This window comes from Mustelus asterias, chromosome 16 (assembly GCF_964213995.1).
Source record: "Mustelus asterias chromosome 16, sMusAst1.hap1.1, whole genome shotgun sequence".
Classification (NCBI taxonomy): domain Eukaryota; kingdom Metazoa; phylum Chordata; class Chondrichthyes; order Carcharhiniformes; family Triakidae; genus Mustelus; species Mustelus asterias.
The window spans coordinates 34,234,288-34,258,129 of NC_135816.1; the positions used below are offsets into that span (position 1 = coordinate 34,234,288).

The 23,842-nt window shown below is 43.8% G+C and overlaps 1 protein-coding gene across 4 annotated transcripts in view; it reads right to left on the reverse strand.

Moving 5' to 3' along the window:
• Window positions 1–7,310: 7,310 nt before the first annotated feature.
• Window positions 7,311–23,842, reverse strand: part of LOC144505092 (uncharacterized) — a 41,226-nt gene continuing 24,694 nt past the window's right edge. For all 4 annotated transcript variants that reach the window (XM_078230891.1, XM_078230895.1, XM_078230892.1 and 1 more), the window contains 3 exons: window positions 17,835–18,257; window positions 14,740–14,828; window positions 7,311–10,962 (listed from right to left, as the gene is read on the reverse strand). In XM_078230891.1, the coding sequence (XP_078087017.1) occupies window positions 10,885–10,962; window positions 14,740–14,828; window positions 17,835–18,257 (590 nt within the window). In that variant the 3' untranslated portion in view covers window positions 7,311–10,884. The remainder of the gene's footprint in view (window positions 10,963–14,739; window positions 14,829–17,834; window positions 18,258–23,842) is intronic.

Genomic DNA, 23,842 nt, shown 5'->3' on the forward strand with positions numbered 1-23,842 from the left:
AATTTAGCATAGCCAATCCACCTAACCCACACATCTTTGGACTGTGGGAGGAAACTGGAGCATCTGGAGGAAACTCATGCAGACACGGAGAGAATGTGCAAACTCCACACAGACGGTGACCCAAGCCGGGAATCGAACCTGGGTCTCTGATGCTGTGAGGCAGCAGTGCTAACCACTGGCACCGTGCCGCCCAGGTTTTGTTCTTTAAAGGACGTTGGAGAACCTAATGGGTTTTTACGATAATTGACAATGTTTCATGGTCACCATGAATTTATTGCACCATCCGCTGTGGTGGTGTGGTCAACAGCCTGAGCAACTAATCCTGACAAACAATTGGATAACCTAAATTAAACAGCAGTCAACAGCCTCCACAGCCAGGCCTGATGAGAATTCAGACAAGCCAAGTTGAAAACACAAACACAGGCCAGAGACGAGCAACGATAAGCCTGGGCTTGCCTTGGAGTCTGGAACTGGAAGTGCTCAGCCCTGACCAAGTAAGGGCAGTATTTGTGTATTCCCCAGTTTCAGCTAGACTCTCTGGCACCTTGGATTCCCACCATTACCTTGTATGAAAAGGGGCAATGTGCACCCCATGCACCTGAGGGTGGACACCGAGGGGGCCCTGGAATTCTTCAAGATGGAACCAGTAACCCCATTGGGTGCTGTGACCCCACCCCTACCTCCCAGGGACCTGATTAGCTGAAAGCAGAGAATCTTCCAGAAGGGCGCAAAGAGGGGGTTAAGAAGAGAGATCTGGAGGCCATCCCCAGTGAAGACTCAATTTGACCCCGAGTGAGAACTCAACCTACAGCAAAGATGAGGCAAAGACCCAGTGTCGACTCAAGAGGGTGTGCAAGATCAACTTTCACAAAGAAGACCCCGAGTTCAAGAGACAGCAGAGCTGAGTGAACCGGACCCGGCAGTTCCATCAAGTTCATTGACATGGGTAATATCAGAAATCTCAGACAGATGGCATAAAGCACTGTTTTGCAAACTATTTTTCTGGCGACCCATTTTTACCAAATGGCAGTCCCTCACAACCCACGTCACGTGGAAAGCATAGTGAAATACAATCTTTTTGCTTTGTACTAACATTATACAGTATATTAAACATCTGGGGAGGTCAGTTTCAGATCCATTTTCCAATTTATTCAAGCCATATTCTGGCACAAAAGAAATTGGTGTTACTATTTTGCAAACTCCTTTCGTCAACAAATACATTCAGAGTAAATGTCTGAAATCAGACAATGCACTCATTTACTGTGCATCAGCTATCAACAGGTAATTGACTGCAATTTATTTGTGACAGATTTCTTGTTTAAGATGCATCTTTGGAAAGCGGAGCTCACCAGATCAACGTGATATTTTTCGGTGGAAACTTAATAAGGCAATCTCCGATTATCTCATTCTGTTACCATCCCAGCAATTAAACCTCCCTGGTAGATGGGATATGTCACATCAATAACTATGTTTTGCTGCATCCATTGAAGTCTGTGGTTAATGTGTCAATTATCCTTTCTCACATACAGCTGTAATTTAAAAAAACATCTCAATGGTTTTCCTGTTTTTCAGACATATTCTCACTTTGAAATTGATTCAACTGCAAAATATTTGTCTGCACACAGGAAAAATAATGATTTGGATTGCGAGATAATGATGATACTTGTCGAACTCTGAAGTTATAGCCTGCCTTCACGGCAGGAAATTTGAGACTCAGACAGAGTCCATTGAGCAGGCAAGCTGTGGTCCTGCTGCCACAGTCGCAATCTAAACGGGATTTACTGTAAATCTAAAAAGAACTCTCACCTAATTCTTATCTTTTTCTTCCACAAGTTGGACATTACTTGAATTGTATCAGGCAATACTAAGCTTTTCCTCTACATCAAAAGTCCTCATGTTGGCTATATCATCGCTTGAGAGGTCCTCATTGTCCTACCGCCTTCTACAAAACATTTAACAGAACATCCCACTTTTTTTTAACAGGATCACAGAAAGTTCCTTCATAGAATCCCTACAGTGCAGAAGGAGGCCATTCGGCTCATCGAGCCTGCACCGACCACAATCCCACCTAGGCCCTATTCCCCGTAACCCCACATATTTACCCTACTAATCCCCCTGTCAATTTAGCACGGCCAATCAACCTAACCCACAAATCATTGGACTATGTGAGGAAACCGGAGCACCTGGAGGAAACCCATGCAGACACGGGGAGAATGTGCAAACTCCAGACAGTGACTCAAGGCCAGAATTGAACCCAGGTCCCTGGCGCTGTGAGGCAGCAGTGCTAACCACTGTGCCACCGCGCTGCCCTTGTTTTTCTATTTTACTGGATCGCAGGGCATCCCACGTATTTTTAACAGGATGACAGAACATCCCATTTTTTAAACGGGATCATAGAATATCCTGAGTTTTTTTTAACAGAATAATTTTAGAGGGCAGCGAGAATTTACCCAGTGACCTACCTGCGGGTTGCAACCCCATTTTGTAAAAGCCTGGCATAAAGTATTAAGTTGTTGTGGGAATTGAGAGTCGTTGTTTAGAGTTTGTATGATAAGAATCTATTAATCAAATTGGGTTATACTCAACTCTTGTCCTTTGTTCATAAGAGCACTGGGGTAACCAAGTTTTAGTATAAACTGGTTGATGTGTCTAAAGTTACTGACAACAGTGGGATTCGAACCCACATCCTGAGTGTTTTACCCTGGGTTACTTACTGGATTACTAGTGCAGTGACAATGCCATTGTGCCATCTCCTCTTGTTGCATCTCCAGCATCGATTTGGTGGCTGTTTCCAAAGGCTCTTCATCTGACTCAGACTGAACAGGTGCCTGGTCTCCAGCAGCCCTCTGAGTGCCAGAGGCCTGGGCAGTCCCTGACTCTGACTGCTGCGGGGACGTGTCAGTGAGGTGTTCTCCAGGAAATAAACGCAAGCTTAATCTAAAGCTGTGCCCCATTGAAATGTACGTGCCTGTGTTGGTGGAGGGTGCGGGTGAGCGCTGTGACAAACCTTCCTGAGTTTCCTCCTCAGATGTGGTCTGAGGACTTGGACTGGTGCCCAGCTGCCTGTTGGGCCTCAAAGTGCTGGTGCCTAGAAAATAGGGAATAGAGTTTCAGTTGATGAGCATGAGCTGTATAAGACTGCATGTGACTCACGGTGAGTGTTAGGATTTGATGAAGTGATAGAGCTGTTACTCACTCTCTCCAGCCCACCTATCTTCAAGACATTTGGAGAGATGTTATCCAGCCACCAGAAGAAAGCCAAAAGCCTCAAAAAAGCAGCAACGGCCTGCTTCACCCACCAGGCCCCCAAGGCCTTGATCAAAGAAGTGAAAGTGCACAGACATGTCCTGTATCCTAGGGATGGCTCCAGGAAGCACACCAACCTCACATCTCCAGCTTGGGAGGCCATCACAGGGTCAGCATGGCTGGAAATCACACTCGAAATGTCATCCAATGCAGGAAGAGGATGAATGATCTCACCCGCTCCATCCTTCAACTCCTTCCAGTAGCAAACTCTCATCACGCCATCTGGTACTCAAACAGCTACTGTCTTCAGGGATCTCACACATCCATTAGCGGGGGAACATAACAACACTCATTCTCTCCCGGACACTTTCACATCACCACAATCCCATCTGTCATGTTGCTTACACTTCATTCTCTGGTCCTTCTGGGGAGGGATCATCACAAACAGAAGACAGATGTCTTACCCAACCGCTGCTCCATTCCCTCTGATACATTGCCTTGCTTTCATCTTCAGGGAGGCCAAGCTGGCATGCAATAAGCACAAAAGATCACAGGGGGAGGGGGGGGGAGGGGGGGGGGGATGTCCAACATCATTGCCTTCACTAGGGTTGAGGAAGCTTGGGAAGACAGGGGTCACTCCTGTGGGGAAGGGGCGTTTGATCTCTCCCAGTAATTTAGTATGGCGTTTAAATATGGTGCCCAGAACTTCAACCCCGCCAGCTGACAGTGGGTGGACACATCACTCCTGACCAACCAGCACAGTGGTTAGCACTGCTACCTCACAGCGCCAGGGACCCGAGTTCAATTCCCGGCTTGAGTTACTGTCTGTGCGGAGCCTGCACGTTCTTCCTGTGTCCACGTTAGTTTCCTCCCACAGTCCAAAAGATGTGCTGGTTAGGTGCATTGGCCATGCTAAATTCTCCCTCAGTGTACCCAAACAGGCCGGAATGTGGCGACTCGGGGATTTTCACAGTAACTTCATTGCAATGTTAATGTAAGCCTACTTGCGACATTAATAAATAAAATAAAATGAATGAGTTTCCAAGCACTGAATCATGTACGTGTTCCTGCCATTCCAGTAAGTGGGATGGATGTTGTGGGAACCGCCCGCCACCACATTTGGTCTCATAAATGGAAAATTCCACCCAAGGTTTCTTGTCCCACTACCCATGTTGTTAACATTGTGACAGAGAACAAATGAGGATAATAGTTGCTGAATTCTGAGCTCCTATCTTGCGAGCCATATAACTGAACAATCTTCCCTGCTAACCCCTTTATTCAAATAGGGAGGGAGGCAGAAAGCAGGAAACAAGAGGCCAGTTAGACTAACATCTGCCATCGGAAAAAATGTTAGCCATTGTTAAATATGTTATAGCAGAACACTTGGAAAAATTCAAGGCAATCAGGCAGGTTTTTTTTAAAGGGAGATCATGTTTAACCAATTTATTGGAGTTCTTTGAAGGAGTCAATGTGCTGTGGATAAAAGGGAACCAGTAGATGTACTTAGATTTCCAGAAGACCTTTGATAAGGTACCACATCAAAGGTCATTGCGTAAAATAAAAACTCATGGTGTTTTGGTGGGTGGGGGGGGGGGGGGGGGGCGGTAATATATTAGCGTGGATTGAAGATTGGCTAGCTAACAGTAAATTAGAGTAGGCTTAAATGGGTATTTTTCTAGTTGGCAGGATGTGACAAGTGGTGAGCCACAGGGATCAGTGCTGGGGCCTCAACATTTCAAAAATTTATATAAATAACTTGGATGAAGGGACCAAAGGTTGCTAAATTTGCTGACAACACAAAGATAGGTTTGTATCCATTAGAATTTAGAGGAGTAAGAGGCGCCTTGACCAAAACCTTTAAAATCCTGAGTGTTCTTGACAGGGTGGATGTGGAACGGAAGATTCCTCTTGTCAGAGAACCTAGAATGAGGGGTCACCATTTAAAAATAAGGAATTAATCATTTAAGATAGAGATGTGGAGAAATGATTTCCCTCAGAGGATTGAGAGTCTCTGGAACTCTCTTCCTCAAAAGGCAGTGGAAATATAGTCTGAATAATTTTAAGGCAGTGGTAAACAGATTCTTGATCAACAAAGGGGTGAGAGGTTATCGGTAGGCAGGAATGTGGAAGTTACTAGCAGATCATCCATGATTTTATTGAATGGTGGAGCAGGCTTGAGGGGCAAGTGGCCTACTCCTGCTCCCAATTTGCATGTTCGTATGTCTTTAGAATGAGAGCACATATAATCCAAGGATAGATATATTTTGCTTTAAGTGACAGAGCCTGCCTCTGCTATAAAATAAAATAATTTATGGAACTTGCAAGTATCAATTCACAGTAATCCCTACTAACTTGTTCAGGCCCAGTCAATTACTCATTCTTCTCCCCTCTGGAAATTTTATAGTTAAAGGAACTGTAACGTGTGTTGATTTGCTTTGTTAATTAAGGCAATTGATATAAAAAGATTGTAGCTACATGACAGAAAGCACAAAGGACAAATAGATTATTTCTGGTTTGGCAGAACGTTTGAAATGACCAATCCTAGATCAATGAGGAATGGATCAAATTGATGAAGTGACAGCACGGTTACATACATGCTAATTTTCAAAACACAGTGGGGTGAATTTTACTGTCCCGCCCGCCACAGGAATCGGAGCGGGCGAGGGGTGGACCAGGGAACGGTCCGTTGACCTCGGGCAGGATTTTCCAGTTTCGGAGCGAGCGTGGCCAGAAAATCCCACCCCGCATGTTTTAGAGAGATATGTTGTTCAAAAGTCAATGAATCGAAGCAATGTTTTGTAGCTCTACTGCAGAATGTTGAAAAATCTAATGGAAACAAAACAGGCAACTAATGGGGCATTCCCATTCTCAACCATGGTGTTGTGATGGCCTGTGTGTTTTTGAAAAAAAAACTTATTTTATGTTTGGATGTTGACCCCCTTAAGAACTAGGTTTTTCTGGCAAAATATCTGGCTTCTAGTAATTGTTCATGTGACCAAGTTGCCTGGGAGATAAACAAAAAAGTAGAAAAGATGACACAAGTAGTTACTTATCAGATGGGTAGATTTGGTTTGTGTGTGCAAACCTTGTGGCTTTGTTCTTTTAGTAGATACCTGGGATTTTGAATTCTAAACAAATAATAAATGAGAATGTTTTAAGTCTATACGAAGATTGCAACATTGCAGATCAGTACTTTAAAACATCTTCGACTACAACTGCCAAGTGGATGATCCTACTTGCTCCCTTCCTAGCTGCCATTGTACAACCAATTCAATTCCCCACATGAGATATTAAGGAGTGACTAAGGAAGGCTGTGGGCCCTGACAACATGCCTTAAATAGAAACAGTAAATGCTAGAAGCACTCAGCAGGTCAGATAGCATCTATGAGAAAAAAACAGTTAGAAGTAAGGGATTCGAGAGACGAGAACAAAAGGAAAGTCTGTGACAGAGAGGAAGATACGAGAGATTCAATGACAGAACAGTTATTCTTACAGTGCCAAATGGAATGGTGATGGGACAAGAAAAAAGAAAATGAGATCTGCTTCTTGCTTTTTCACCATTCTCTGTAAGACATACGCTCATGTCATTCATTTTCTTCTGTATTCCACCTATCACAGCCTTTCCTATGATCCTTGTCCGACTCACCTATTACATCCATTAGTTTTTCCAGCACTGATGAACGGCCATTGATCCACAACATTGGGTTGGATTACACAGCTACAGTCACCCCACTGATGTCTTTTATATGAGAGGTAGCAAGCCCAATGCTTTCTCCCCACCCTGAGTTGTGCCCCATAATATGGTGTAACATTAGTGCCTTTGTCCTCACTATGGAAACCTGGAGTTTTAGCTAGCCACTTTAAATCTAGAAGTGATGAATCATGACACAATTTTTTCTATTATTTCAGTGGATGTGGGCATCACCCGCAAGGCCAGAATATGTTGCCCACTCTTATTGGTTTGAATGGCCCCACAATAATTAATTTGAATTAAGCTTACCCAAGTGCATTAATTAACCCTTGCCGTATCATCAAGAAAGACATCAACCACTGATCATGCATAGTAAGACTTATTTATTGTAAAAGCACAACTTACGGTTGAATTTTGATTCTGTGGAACTCTAAATAGACATAGTTATCTAACAATTGAATAGCAAATCATTAATAGTCGCGTACCAAAATTATTAGCTGAAGTTTTGCAAGCAATTCAGTGTATTGCTTAATATTAGTCTACCCCTACGTGTCCAAAATCAGAGAAAGATGAGAGCAAAAGCAGCTCAGATATTATCGCTTGTGGAAGGTGAGTTCATCCAAAACAGAAGACTAAGTGGGTCTGAATGTTAATGGAGTTAGATGAAGAGGGTAGATGGAGGCTTGTGTAGAACAGAAACACTGACATGGACCAATTGGGGTAAATTGGATTTTTCTGTGCTGTAAATACTTATTGGTCTATGATATTACAAAGTTTTAAATATGACGCAGATTAATTACAACAGTGATCAGAGCCTGTGGTTATGTCCGATCATGGAGCCAACAAGATGGTAATAGCCAACAGACTACGGATAGGTAGCCTATTGCACAGATTATCAACCAGAAACTTGTGGCTAGCAATGCTTCAGGTCTTAACGATGTTGCTCCTAAAGATTAGGTTGTTTGAGTTTATCTCCTGTCTTTGCTCAGTTGCTGGTGTTGTCTTCAAGATGACCAAGTTGATGTATTCTCCTTTCGACAGTGTGGTTATCAGTTCCAGATGATTTTTTTGTGTTAACTGAACCCATCTTACACCTGAGAGACTGTATCTAAGCTAGCTTGACTGTCATCTCTCTGTGACCTTGGCCACATACCATTGCATTGGACTGATGGTGTAAAATTGGTGATAGCAAGTCAGCAGCCCATTTTACATTGCTCCTGATCTTATATATCCATTGACAGCAGCTCAGGGAGAGGTTTTGAGAGCAAATCAATTACAGGCACCAGTGGTGTTTTCCAAATTGTGAAGAATTAACGATGAAAGCTACATCAGCAAAAGTGTAGAATAATGGTAGCATAAAATAACATTAATTTTGTTTTTGTGATTAAATAGGCATGATCTTAAAAACATATTAAAGATGGCAGAGTCAGTAATGTGGCATATGGGAGCTCCTGGACTCCAATGAGATTGATCCAGGGCAAACACATCTGCAGTAATCGCTTGTGGCTTGAGGAGCTTTGGCTCAGATTCATTGAGTCAGAGGCTAAGCTGTGGACACTGTGATGCCTCAGTGAGGTGGAAAGTAAGCTGACAATTACTCCAGGAGGCAGCCACACCCCTGAGGCCAGGCAGAACTTATGATCACTGATCAGGAACAGCAAGGCATGACTGTGAGGCAAGTAGGTATCGGAGACCTACATGTAGAGATGCTTGCTTCCTGTGTGGATGAGGAGAAGGACTGAAGGTGGATTAGCATTCTGATTATGGCACCTTGGTAAAGGATACCTTCAGGTGTTTGGGGAGGGGAGTGAAAAGGGATGTGGTCATGATAGACAATATAGTCAGGGCATAGATACTGTTCTCTGCAGTCATTACTGGGAGCTCCAACAGTTGTGCTACCTTCCTAGGCCTGGGCGAAGGACATCTCCTCATAGCTGGAGAGGAACTTGGAGTGAGAGAGAAAGGATCCAGTTGTCATGGTCCATGTGGGAACTAACAACATAAGTAGAATGAGGAATAATAGTCTACTAAGAGAATTCAAGGAGTTAAGGTCCATATTCAAATGCAAAAAAGCAATAGCAACATTGGGAATGGTTTGGGATTGTTTTAGAAAGCAGCAAAGCACCCATCAAAATTTAATAAAAAGGGAAAAAATAGAGAGTAAACTGGCCAGAAATATAAAAACAAATCATAAAAGCTTTTCTAAGTATATAAAAAGGAAGAGTAGCTAAAATAACCATTTGTCCCTTGGAAGCAGAAACAGAGGAAAATATGATGGGGAACAGAGAAGTGACAGAGGCAGTGAATAAAGATATTGTGCCTGTTGCCCCAATCGATGACACAAATTTCAGACCTGAAATAAATGATGTGCTCGCGGCTAAAAAAGGACGAGGAAATTAAGGAAATGTATTACAGATTTTTGAGGATGTACATAAAGGTGAACTAGTAGATGTCGTATACCTGGATTTCCAAAAGGCATTTGCTGAGGTATCATACAAAAGGTTAATAGACAGCAAAGGAGCTAATGGATTTGGGGGTAATACATTAGCATGGATAGAGGATTGGTTAATGGATAGAAAACAGAGAATGGGCACACAAATGGGGCTATTTCAAACTGGCAGGCTGTGAAAGTGGAAGGCCACAAGGATCAAGGGGCGGCATGGTGGCACAGTGGTTAGCACTGCTGCCTCACAGTATCAGGGCCCTGGGTTCAATTCCAGTCTCAGGTCAATATCTGTGTGGAGTTTGCACTTTCATTCTGTGTCTGTGGAGCTTTCCTCTGGGCGCTCCAGTTTCCTCCCACAATCCAACGACGTGTGGGTTCGGTTGATTGGCCAGGCTAAATTGACCTTAATGTCAGGGGATTAGCAGGGTAAATATGTGGGGTTATAGGGATAGGATCTGGGTGGGATTGTGGTCAGTGCAGACTCCAAGGGCCGAATGGTTTCCTTCTGCACTGTAGGGATTCTATGAATGCTGAGGCCTCAGCCATTTACAAAATCTATATTAATGATTTAGACTAATAACCAGAATAAATTTGCTGATGATACAAAACTACACGGAAAAGTAACCTGTGAAGAGGACAGAAAGAGGGTGTAAAGGAATATAGGCATGTTAAGTGAGTAGGCAACAAGATGGCATATAATGTAGGGAATTTTCAGGTTTTTCACTTTGTTCTAAGAATAGACAAGCAGATTTTTTAAAAAGGAGCAAAACTTGGAAATGTTGATGTGCATAGAGACTTGAGTGGGCTCGTACAAGGATTAACATGCAGGTGCAGCAAGCAATTAGGAAAGCAAGCGGCACGTTGGTCTTCACTGCAAGGGGATTGAGTGCAAGAATATAGAAGTCTTGTTATAATTGCTTAGGGTTTTGGTGAGAACACATGTTTTTTTTTTCTTTCGAGGGATGTGAGCATTGCAGGCAACAACAGCATTTGTTGCCCATCTCTAATTGCCCTTGAACTGAGTGGTTCGCTGGGCTATTTCAGAGAGCAATTAAGAGACAAGTACATTGGCGTGGCTCTGGATTCACATGTTGACCAGGTAAGAATGGCAAATTTCCTTTTCCAAATAACATTAGTGAACCAGGTGTGTTTTTGTGTTCAATGATAGTTTGATGAATGAGACCAGCTTTCAATTCTAGATTTTACGAATCAAATTTAAATTCCACCTGCTGATATGTCACCTGAGCATTAGCCTGGGTTACTGGTCTAGTGACATTACCAATGCACCACCATTTCCCCACATCTGGAACAGTATGTGCAGTTTTATTCTCCACAGTTCTCCAAAAAGTAATTTTCGCTGAAACAACATTTTGAAAATAAACGTTACCAACATAAAATTGTCTCCTCATAATTAGGTTGTTAATATATTTTTGTCGCAATTCCTTAATGAATATCATTCAATTCTGTGAGTGCTTCCCAATCAGGATTGGTTGATTTTCTTTTAATTATTGGGCCTTTCTGTGCATACTTCATTCATTGGTGTACCTTCATGGACTGATTCGGTGTTATACGATGCACTCTGCAACAGAAAATCCGCATGTTAAATCATTCATATAACTTGCTATTATTTATCTCACCTGTAAAATCAGTTTACCTTTCCCTAAATTACTCCAAATAAAGCTGGATCCCTCAGAAATAAAGCTATCCATTGCGTAAGGAATCCTTAATAGTATGATAGGAAGTGGGGCTGAGACTGGGACAGAGGTGAAGTGTTTTGTCATTCCATAGAGTGCAAAATCTGTTCAGGGTATATAGCTCAGTCTGTCCAGTGAAAATTGTCACCCACAGACAGGTTGAATTTTAACTGTTGCAAAGAGCAAATGGGACGTGACTAGTTCCTAATACATCATTCAAGGGATTTCTCACTGGTTACATTATCACGAATTATCCTGTTCTCAGCAGTTACCCAATCCCCTGGATAAGGAAGAAGCCGCAGAAACTCAGATTTCCATTATTTTATATTTCCCCCAGCAGTTCTTGGGATTTTCTCTCAGTTGGGGTGGGGTTGTTCAGTGGGTGTTTGGGAATACAGTTTACATCTGCAGCATGACAGACTTTCCTGCCATTCCACCTCATTTTCCTGCTACTCCACTTGGATGGCACCACAGGGCAGAAGGGCTGAAGAATGTGGCTGTTCAGCCTACCGCTCCTTAAGAAGCTCAGTGAAGTCCCAACAGACCAATGTTTGTCCAGCTGTAGAAATTAGCCCTCATCATTTTGAAAGTTCAATTGGGATAGTTTGGCTACTCATCTTTGTTGGCAACCAGAGGGTCCTGATCTTCAACCCTAAACCCAGAATGGACTGCCTGCAGTGATAGTGGAGTCAGACATTTTAGGAACATTTAAGCGGTTATTGGATAGGCACATGGAGCACACCAGGATGATAGGGAGTGGGATAGTTTGATCTTGGTTTCAGATAAAGCTTGGCACAACATCGTGGGCCGAAAGGCCTGTTCTGTGATGTACTGTTCTATATCTGCTGCTTGTCTTCTTTTCCTTTTAACCAGTAATCATCATGCAAACCAGCCTCCCATCCATTGACTTTGTCTACACTTCCCACTGCCTCGGAAAAGCAGCCAGCATAATCAAGGACTCCTCACACCCCGGACATTCTCCCTTCCACCTTCTTCCATCGGGAAAAAGATACAAATGTCTTAGGACATGTACCAACCAACTCAAGAACAGCTTCTTCCCTGCTTCCATCAGACTATTGAATGGACATACTTCGTATTAAGTTGATGTTTCTCTACACCCTAGCTATGACTGTAACACTAAATTCTGCACTCTCTCCTTTTCTATAAACAGTATGCTTTGTCTGCATAGCGCGCAAAAAACAATACTTTTCACTGTATACTAAAACACGTAACAATAATAAATCAAATCAAATCAAAGTACTGAAAGATGGAACCTCCACCATTGCAAATCTCCCTCAATGTGCCCCAAGTGTATTAAATTAGATTAGGCACTCATATCTATAATGGACCTTCAGCATCCAAGAATCCAACCAATTTAAGTTATCAAAATGCTACAAACTGAACCAAGCTGACAGCTTAGGATAATTAGGTGCAATAATGCCCGACTTGTAATATTTCCTGTTAAGTCTTTTTGCACAGATATCAGAGTACACTCAAGTAGAGCACAGGCAAGGGGATGAGTGGGAAGAACAAAGAGCTTGTATTTTATAAAGCACCTTTTTACATGCTGAGGACATTGCCAAAGTGTTTCCGAGCTTATAAATTACTTTTTAATTGCAGTCACTATTTTTACACAGGTAACCCCAATAGTAAATTTTCATACAGCAAATCCCACAACCGAAAGGTGAGCAAAATGCAAAATTAATTTGTTTTGATGATGCCAATTGAGAGCTAAATGTTGACCAGATCATGGGGAAGAACGAGCTTATTCTAGTGCTTTTTGTTCTTTAGCATCCACTTGAACTCTTAGGAACACGAGGGCTCAATTTAATGTCTCATCTGAAGGATGGTTCCTGAAACAATGCAGCAACCTGACATGAACTGGGCTGAAATGTCTGCCTGGCTTAGATGGAGGAAACAGGAGGGAAAATTAAAAGGCCAGTTGATATGTCGGAGTTCACTCTGGACTGTGTACAACAAAAATGGAACTGGTAGGGGCTTGTGGGTCAAACATCTTCCTGACTGTGATTCTCCAGAAAAAAACTAAGTGCTGCCACCAGTGGATTGGAGTGTTTCTCTTTGGCACTGGCAGTACCTCCCAGGTGGGATTCATCCATCTGAGGCATGTAAAAATGTGCATAGCAGGAGACACGCTGGCCAGCCCGCTTTCATCAAGATTGGGGTGCTGTTTTTTAAAGGGTGCCCCGATTTCCGCTTCAGTGAGACGATCTCCGCTTCCCCCATGCCCGCCCCCACCATGGAAATGGTGACCCTCTCCCTCACTCCGAGGATGAGGGGCACACCACCAACCCTTCAAGAAAGAGAGGCGTAACTCACCTCCACCACTAAAATAATGGGACAACACCCCCCCTCCCCCCCACAAACCACACAGGCATGAGGGTGATCCACGCACTTCCACTCTCACGCGTCTCACCCTTCACCTTAGGTGCCCCGTCAGCCCACTCCCCTCGGTAGTGCCAACAGTGCACTGCCCCCAGGCTATGACACCCTGGCCTGTCATGTTGGAGCCCAAGATGGGGGGGGGGGGGTGGTCAGGGAAGTCATTGGAGTGCCCATTTGCCCTCTGCTGCTGGGATTCCTCTTTCTCTCTCTAAGAAGCTGCAGGTGTGAGAAAGCCCCTTTCAAATCCTCTGACTGATAGAAGTCAGTCACTTTCATTGGGGGGGGGGGAATTCCCTTCTCCACAGCGGCTCACTTAGCCCCATTTTTTTAACACAGCATTTAATTCAAGTCTCTGAGTTTTCATAGAAAGCTGAAAGCCTTAGAAATCCCTCCAACGCCATTGAAAAGCTTTGTTTCCATTCAGTTTCAACCCAGTCTTTTCCACTCTTGTTTGATTGACAGGTTAATGATTTCTAGACAGCATGCAGTCAGTTTTAATGTTGATCTTTCCCTTCAGGGTTGAATGCATCTCAAGGACACCCCCCATTGTTCCTCACCACAATGTTTACACAAAAGAGAAACCGAAAACACTTAGCTGCTTTGAAATTGCCTACAGCTGCTGATCAGATAGACCAGAATGAAGATTTTGATCAACGAGATGCCTGAAATTGCCATGCCAGGAGTGATGTTCTGGGTTCTGGAGATAGAAAGGGCAGTCTAGCCACGAGACCCCATCCCGGGGAGAGTGCCTGCGTCAACCTCTTGCCCCCAGCCTGAGTCCACCATACCCCCCAGGACCTTTGAGTGACCTTCCCTCTGCAGCCTGGCAGTGGCTAAGGGCATATGGGAACTGTGCTTACCTTCTTGAACCCCTCGTAATCCAATGCAACAGGACCTGTACTAAAGCCCATCCAGTGCAGATCCCACTGGGGAGGTGGGTGAATTGCGGGAGGGATTTGAATCAGGCTTCAAGCCCGCTAATTGCATTCAAATTATCAACCATGTATAATAACTAGGTTCCTGGGGCCAACGGGCGAGCTGGGAGACTCATAAAAGGCTTGACACCCAGCGGGCGTGCCGGTTTGGTCCTTGCGCCTTATTCAATGGGCCATTAGGGTTTCCAGCCATGGCCAGCGGACACGGAGAATACCCACAGCCCTCCACCTTGCTTCTCAGATAGAAATTGATGTACATACTAAGGAACCTACAGAGAGGGGAAAAGTTATTCAAGTTACATAACTAGATGAAATAAAACTTACTTTTCCTTTTTGTTTGAAGAGGTATGCTACCACAAGTACAATGATTGCAATCAGTATAATGGCAACAACGATGATAGTGATAAGAATTCCTAGAAAATAAAATGTTATGATTTCGTCTCAATAAATTCATAAATCAAGCAAATAAAATTTAACCAGTTGTCATAATTTTGTAAATCGGGAGGGAATAAGTGATTTGTCAATCTTTAGTGCCGTGTATGACGAAGTCAGGACTTATTAATCACAAAGAGCTTTATTGCAGCTTCACTATGTAAGAAGGATAAAGGATGCATTCAATAATAGAATCCTACAGCGCAGAAGGAGGCCATTTGGCCCATCAAGTGTGCACCGACCACAATACCCCCAGGCCCTATCCCCACAACCCCATGCATTTACCCTAGCCAATCCCCCTGACACCAAGGGGCAATTTAACATGGCCAATCCACCTAACCCACACATCTTTGGATTATGGGAGGAAACCGGAGCATCCGGAGGAAACCCAAGCAGACATGGGGAGAATGTGCAAACTCCACACAGGCAATGACCCAGGCCAGGAATTGAACCCGTGTTCCTGGTGCTGTGAGGCAGCAGTGCTAACCACTGTGCTACTCCATGTGGCCATACTAAATTCTCCTCCAGTGTACCCGAACAGCTGCTGAAGTGTGGCGACTGGGGGATTTTCACAGTAACTTCATTGTAGCGTTAATGTAAGCCTACTTATGACTGATAAATAAACTTCAAAAACGTTTTAAAAATTTTGACAACAAAGGAACAAGTTTTATTTATACGGTGCCTTTGACATAAAATATCCCATGGTGCTTCACAGGAGCAGTATAAAGCAAAAATATGACACTGGGCCACATTAGAGCAGATGATCATAAACTTGGTCAAAAAGACATGTTTTAAAGAGTGCTTTAAGTAATGAAAGTAAGATAGAAAAATGCAGATGTTTAGGGGAGGAATGCTAGAGCTTAATAACTTAAGGAATAACAAATTCCAAGTCCGATACATATTATAGGCTTGAGAGATTCTGTAAGGAATGGTATAATAGGATAAATGCAATAACCCCACACCCTTAGCAGAGAGCAGCACTGTAAAATGACATGGTTTGGAGAATAAATGTTGTTAAATCTCCATCTCCTGCTCCATCTAACTGTGCCAGGCATTACACGATTGATAAATCTACTCGTTTGTGCATATTATAACGCATTCCCAGAAACTTGTGTGAAAACAAAGTAGTTAGAACAAAATAGTTAAAATACTGCTGGAAGATTTGTAGCAGTAATTGTTTCGGAGGAATTCATCGGACATACTGCCATAGCCTTGAGAGAATGTAACTTCCAGCCCTGGGAAGACATTACTGTGCAGACATTTCTATTCAATCTCACAGTAGACCTAACGAGAGCTGCTTAACAGTGGTTGGTTTAGTAGCTATCAGTTCTCAGTAATAAGGGACCGGATTCTGTGGTAAAAATGAAAATGAGGCTATCAGTATTGACCGTTAGTATAAATCAGCAGCTTCCAGCAACTGTATATGTGCAGTTAAACGCATAAATGGGGAAGTCATTGCTCAATGTGCCCTAGTCTTGCAGAAGAATGATATCTTGCAAAGACTTATCTTTAAAATATATGGAACAGTGTGGAGTTGTTGTACTTACATGATGTAGACACACTAAACTCACTAGTTGTTGCTGCTCCCGGGAGACATTGTAACTTTGATTCTTCAATAGAGATTTTGCATCTCAGGCTTTATTACCAATCTTGGTTTAATCCTGAAAGTGTATTTTTTTCCAAAGAATCCCTATAGTAGAGAAGGAGGCCATTCGGCCCATCTGCAGCGACCAGAATCCCACCCAGGCCCTATCCCCAAAATCCTCATCTATTTACCCTAGCTAGCTCCCCTGACACTAAGGGCAATTTAGCATGGCTAAGCAACTTAACCCGCACATCTTCGGCCTGTGGGAGAAAACAAGAGCACCCGAGGAAACCCCCGCAGACACGGGGAGAACGTGCAAACTCCAAACAGACAGTGACCCAAGCTGGGAATCAAAGCTGGGTCCCTGATGCTGTGAGACAGCAGTGCTAACCACTGTGCCACCGTGCCGCCTCCCAACTGTGCCACCGTGCTGCCCCTGTCCTGGCCTTTGGGAAATCCAACAACTAAAGTGAGATGAGGACTATTGTGTGGGAGAACCAAGTACCTTTCCAGCATTGCTTGTGAGCCATTAGCAACAGGAATGCTACCTCTCAACCTCCCAAGTCAAATGAGGCCAAATGTCACTATCTCTGATCAGACAATCGGCTGTACCCTGAAGCCAGCAATGGGTCACCCCATCCCCCAACGCCACCATTCCCCGCCCCCCCCATTCCCACCAACCTCCATGGCCACAGACAATCCTTGATCACCGACCACCTCATTACCACTGACCACATCCCACCAATTGGATCCCCTTCTGCAATAAGCAACTTACTCCTGAATCCTTTATCTCTGGCCTGATCGGTCGCTGAAACCACGTGTTCACCACAACCCGACAAGTCATGCTGTACCTGCACTGACCCATCTGTGATCTCTACCCCAGAAACAAGGTACCCACTTTTCCTTGGCCAGCGTCTCTTCTGCAGTGCTCCCTAACCAACAGGGAGCTAAGCCTGTCAATCAGGCCGGCTTCCAGGCTGCAATCCTGTCGGAACAAAACTGTTCATGCTGTGGATTAACTCCACAGCATTCAGGGACCAGGACTCTTATCCTCAACTTGGAAATTCTACTCGGCAAACATCAGGGCCTTAAATTCTTGTCCAATAATTGTGAAGCATAAAACAATACAGCAAATACATCAGAGCAATCAAAAATCTGACCTGGAGGTAAAGAAATCTTCCATTTTTGATGGTTTTCCGAGATCTGCATTATTTGTATAATTTGGTATATTTAAACATCAGTTTTCCAATCAAATGTGAGTCGTATTAAAAATTCATGTTATTTTAAACCGTAACTTAATGAAACATCGATTTGCTGAAAATTAATAAGTGATCCCATATTGAATTACTGAGATGCTAAAGATGGTATCAGTTGAAATCAAAATAACTTTTATTAATCTTACCAAACGTTTTTGCATGTTTTACTTGTTTTCCTTGTGGGGTTACTCCTGTGTCTTCAGTATTCGGTGAATTATTGCTTGGAGTTCGGGGTAACATGGTTGCGGTGCTGGAATTTTCAGGCATCCCAGTTTGTGTAAAGTTCGGACCAGCATTGTCCTGCAGAACTTCATCGATAGCAGTTGTATTAGATACTGTCTGTTCTGAATCAGAGTATGGAGTAAAAGCAATGGTATTGCCTAAAGCAGAGTCGGCCAGGGTGCTAACGTTATTTTCATCGCGCCCATGACTTTCAGTCTTCAAAACTGAACCAGATTCAAGATATGGTGTTGTTATGCCAAAATCCACAGACTCAGAACTTAATGAAGAAACTTGAAAAGTCGATGATACTTCGACACATTGAACAGGGAAGATGGACAAACTAGCACCTTTATGAACGAAAAAAAATACAGTCAATGCATTTATTCCACAAATCTACTCTGTATTAAAAAATAAAAAAACATTGTTTGGGGTGGCACAGTGGCACAGTGGTGAGCACTGCTGCCTCACAACTCCAGGGACCTGGGTTCGATTCTGGCGTGAGCTGACTGTATGGAGTTTGCACGTTCTCCCCATGTCTGCAAGGGTTTCCTCTGAATGCTCCGGTTTCCTCCCAAAAGAAAATGTGCAAGTTAGGTGGATTGATTGTGATCAATGAGTGGGGTTAAAGGGTTAGAGTGGGGGATTGGGCCTAAGTAGGATGCTCATTCAGAGGGTCGGTTAAGACGTGATGGGCTGAATGGCCTCCTCAGCATGGTAGAGATTCTATGATTTTAAGGATTTGAATTGAAATTCTGAATGTAGAGAATGATGGTTTGGATGGTTTGTAAGCAGTAGAAATGCAGGTACAGTTTAATACAGGTGAGTCTAAAGTGGGGATGTAGAAAATGCTCACAGTCAACACAATAGAGCAAAAAAATAACATCTGGGAATACTTGGTGAACAGGTCACTAACACATCACCTAATTTTTTTGTGTGAAAGAAAGAAAGAAAGCAAAAATGAAAAACAAAATTGTAAAGCTTTACATGACAATAATTGGAGTATCAGTATTGGTCGCCTTACTTCACAAGGCTTAAAGGGTTCAATGGGTGACTATGAAATTATAGCAACACTTATAACACAATTGTTTACCCTAGGACTTTGTTCCCTTGAAAAGAAGAAGGATAAGAGAGACTTGGTAAGACATGAAACGGTTCAGTAAGTTGGAAGTAGATCGGGGGGTGGCGGGGCTGGTTTTGGGATTATTGAGAATTTTAGAACCACAATATATAAATTCTGAACAAGGAAAATGAAAGTGGTAAACAGACGTAAGTTTTTTTTTTGCACAAGTGTCAGCAACATTTTGAACAAGTTTGTATGTGGTGGAACAGGAAAACTTTTTAGGGGTTCAAGAGAAGGTGAGCAAATTCATGACATCTGAAAAAAAAATTTGATACCCATGGAGCCAAGAATTCTCAGCCTTGCCAGAGTGGAGTTGCAACAGCAAAATTATCAATGAGGTCAAGAACCAAACATGACTTTGCTTGGGGTTTTCACAGGGCTATGGTAGGGATGGAGTGGCGACTCACTTCCTATTCAGCCAGTGGTAACATTGTCTTTCACCTTCTTCACATCTCTATACTTTTTGTAGATTGAGTATCTAAAACAATCTATTTAATAGGTTGGATTTGGCCAGGCTTTACTGGTAGGAAGAGGCTTTGTACCTAACTGAATTGCTGCTATTTCTTGCTAACTTCTAGTACCCTATAGTTAGATATTTATAGCTTGCCTCCAATTGGGAAACATGCCAGGCAAAGGGAACCAGGAGTAAGATACTTAACATAGTAGCATTTACTTAAAGAGTTGCAGAAGCTATTTAAAGGAAATAATTATCTAGTCCTTCTATCCACATTCTCTTCCCCCAAACCCCATCTAGTTTGCCATCCTACACAAAGTTGCTCATGTAGCAATGAATAATTATAGAAATGACCAAGTTTTGCGTAGCTTTCCAGTTTCTAGCTTTTCTGGAATGGACTTTACTTGGACCAGGAAATCTCTCATCCCTCACTCGCTCTATACTCAACATTTGAAGGAAGGATCAGCTCTTGTTTGGTCTGTGTATAAAAGGAACAGTCAACGAAACTCTCAAAAGAATTTCATAAAATATATCAATGGTTATATTGAAGCTGAAGTGAAGACTCACTTAAAGGTAATGTTCACAGCAATAACAGCTTGGCTGCATGAGACACAGCTTACGGTGACTGAATTTTAAAAATAAATTCATGAAATAATTTGCCTGTCTTTTCTTTCACCTGTCCAGCCCCTTCAGTCTCACAAAGTCTACTAGTAGGCTGTAAAGTCTTTTGAATCTTTGCAAAGACTGTAGGAATTTTTGAGATCATGCTTTCACTTTACAAATTACTTGTCAGGTCTCAGCTGAAGGACTGTGGACAATCCAAGGCTTCAGGAAAGATTTTTAGAAGGGAAATACAGAGGAGCTTTAGCACGACGTTATCAGGGATGAGGGACTTCAGTTATCATAGAAATCATAGAAACCCTACAGTGCAGAAGGAGGCCATTCAGTCCATCGAGTCTGCACTGACAACAATCCCACCCCTGGCCCTATCCCCACAACCCCACACATTTACCCCGCTAATCCCTCTAACCTACACATCCCGGGACACTAAGGAGCAATTTAGTGTGGCCAATCAACCTAACCCGCACATCTTTGGACTGTGAGAGGAAACCGGAGCACCCAGAGGAAACCCACGCAGACACGGGGAGAATTTGCAAACTTCACACAGACAGTGACCCAAGCCGGGAATTGAACAACCCAGATCCCTGTAGCTGTGAGGCAGCAGTGCTAAGCACTGTGCCACCGTGCCGTCCTTATGAGGAAAGGTTGGAAACATTAGGACTATCCATCTTGGAAAAGAGAAAGTTAAGATGTGGTCTGATCGAGTTTTTCAAGATGAACAGCTTTGATACAGTGGATAGCAAAAGACTATTCCCAATGGCAAGTGGGATCCACAACAAGTGCCATAGTTTTAAAATAATTGACAAAAGATCTAAAGCAGAGAATTATTTGCACTCAGGGTCATTGAATTCTGCATGCGCCACTTGGAAAAGTGGTGGAAGCTGAATCCATAAATAATTTTAAAAGGGAGTTGGACAGGTATTTGCAAATGAGGAAATTCTAGGGTGACAGACAAAGAGTGCGGGTTGTAGAACTAAACACAACAGCTTTTACAAAGCACTGGCACAACTTTTTTGGTGTTGGAAGTTTTTATGATTTTATTAGATGTTTTCCTTGTTCAGTTTTTTTTTTTTATTTATCAGCACAAACAGGCCCTTCGGCCCACAAGTTGCGCCGATCACATCCCCACCTCTAGGCCTATCTATAGCCCTCAATCCCATTAAATCCCATGTACTCATCCAGAAGTCTCTTAAAAGACCCCAACGAGTTTGCCTCCACCACCACCGACGTCAGCCGATTCCACTCACCCACCACCCTCTGAGTGAAAAACTTACCCCTGACATCTCCTCTGTACCTACCCCCCAGCACCTTAAACCTGTGTCCTCTCGTAGCAACCATTTCAGCCCTTGGAAATAGCCTCTGGGAGTCTACCCTATCCAGACCTCTCAACATCTTGTAAACCTCTATCAGGTCACCTCTCATCCTTCGTCTCTCCAGGGAGAAGAGACCAAGCTCCCTCAACCTATCCTCATAAGGCATGCCCCCCAATCCAGGCAACATCCTTGTAAATCTCCTCTGCACCCTTTCAATGGCTTCAACATCTTTCCTGTAATGAGGTGACCAGAACTGCGCGCAGTACTCCAAGTGGGGTCTAACCAGGGTCCTATAAAGCTGCAGCATTATCTCCCGACTCCTAAACTCAATCCCTCGATTAATGAAGGCCAGTACGCCGTACGCCTTCTTGACCGCATCCTCCACTTGCGAGGCCGATTTAAGAGTCCTATGGACCCGGACCCCAAGGTCCTTCTGATCCTCTACACTGCTAAGAATGGTACCCTTCATATTATACTGCTGCTTCATCCCATTGGATCTGCCAAAATGGATCACCACACACTTATCCGGGTTGAAGTCCATCTGCCACTTCTCCGCCCAGTCTTGCATTCTATCTATGTCTCGCTGCAACTTCTGACATCCCTCCAAACTATCCACAACACCACCTACCTTGGTGTCGTCAGCAAACTTACCAACCCATCCCTCCACTTCCTCATCCAGGTCATTTATGAAAATGACAAACAGCAAGGGTCCCAGAACAGATCCCTGGGGCACTCCACTGGTCACTGACCTCCATGCAGAGAAAGACCCCTCCACAGCCACTCTCTGCCTTCTGCAGGCAAGCCAGTTCTGGATCCACAAGGCAACAGCCCCTTGGATCCCATGCCCTCTCACTTTCTCAAGAAGTCTTGCATGGGGGACCTTATCGAACGCCTTGCTGAAGTCCATATAGACCACATCCACCGCTCTTCCTTCGTCAATGTGTTTGGTCACATTTTCAAAGAACTCAACCAGGCTTGTAAGGCACGACCTGCCCTTGACAAAGCCGTGCTGACTACTTTTGATCATACTAAACTTCTCTAGATGATCATAAATCCTGTCTCTCAGGATCCTCTCCATCAACTTACCAACCACTGAGGTTAGACTCACCGGTCGGTAATTTCCCGGGCTGTCCCTGTTCCCTTTCTTGAATATAGGGACCACATCTGCAATCCTCCAATCCTCCGGAACCTCTCCCGTCTCCATCGACGATGCAAAGATCATCGCCAAAGGCTCCGCAATCTCCTCCCTCGCCTCCCACAGTAACCTGGGGTACATCCCATCCGGTCCCAGCGACTTACCAACCTTGATGCCATTCAATAGTTCCAACACATCCTCTTTCTTTATGTCCACATGCTCGATCCTTTCTGTCCACCGCAAACCAGCAGTACAACCACCCAGATCCCTTTCCACCGTGAATACCGAGGTAAAGTATTCATTAAGCAGCTCCGCCATTTCTAACGGTTCCGCACAAACTTTTCCCCCTTCACCTTTTAAGGGTCCTATGCCTTCACATCTCATCCTTTTACTCTTGACATATTTGTAGAAAGCCTTGGGATTCTCCTTAATCTTACCCGCCAAGGCCTTCTCATGACCCCTTCTCGCTCTCCTAATTTCCTTCTTAAGCTCCTTCCTACATCCCGTATACTCCTCTAAATCCTTAATACCTCCTAGCTCTCTGAACCTTCTGTACGCCTCTCTTTTCTTATTCACCAGGTTCATCACAACCTTCGTGCACCACGGTTCCCGTACCCTACCAACACCCCCCTGTCTCATCGGAACGTTGTCATGCAGAGCTCCAGACAAACATTCCTTGAAAATCCTCCACTTTCCTTCGGTACTTTTCCCCAAGAATGCCTCCTTCCAATTTAGACCATAAGACCATAAGACATAGGAGCGGAAGTAAGGCCATTCGGCCCATCGAGTCCACTCCACCATTCAATCATGGTTGATTTCAACTCCATTTACCCGCTCTCTCCCCATAGCCCTTAATTCCTCGAGAAATCAAGAATTTATCAATTTCTGTCTTGAAGACGCTCAACGTCTCGGCCTCCACAGCCCTCTGTGGCAATGAATTCCACAGACCCACCACTCTCTGGCTGAAGAAATTTCTCCTCATCTCTGTTCTAAAGTGACTCCCTTTTATTCTAAGGCTGTGCCCCCGCGTCCTAGTCTCCCCTGTTAATGGAAACAACTTCCCTACGTCCATCCTATCTAAGCCGTTCATTATCTTGTAAGTTTCTATCAGATCTCCCCTCAACCTCCTAAACTCCAATGAATATAATCCCACGATCCTCAGACGTTCATCGTATGTCAGGCCTACCATTCCTGGGATCATCCGTGTGAATCTCCGCTGGACCCGCTCCAGTGCCAGTATGTCCTTCCTGAGGTGTGGGGCCCAAAATTGCTCACAGTACTCCAAATGG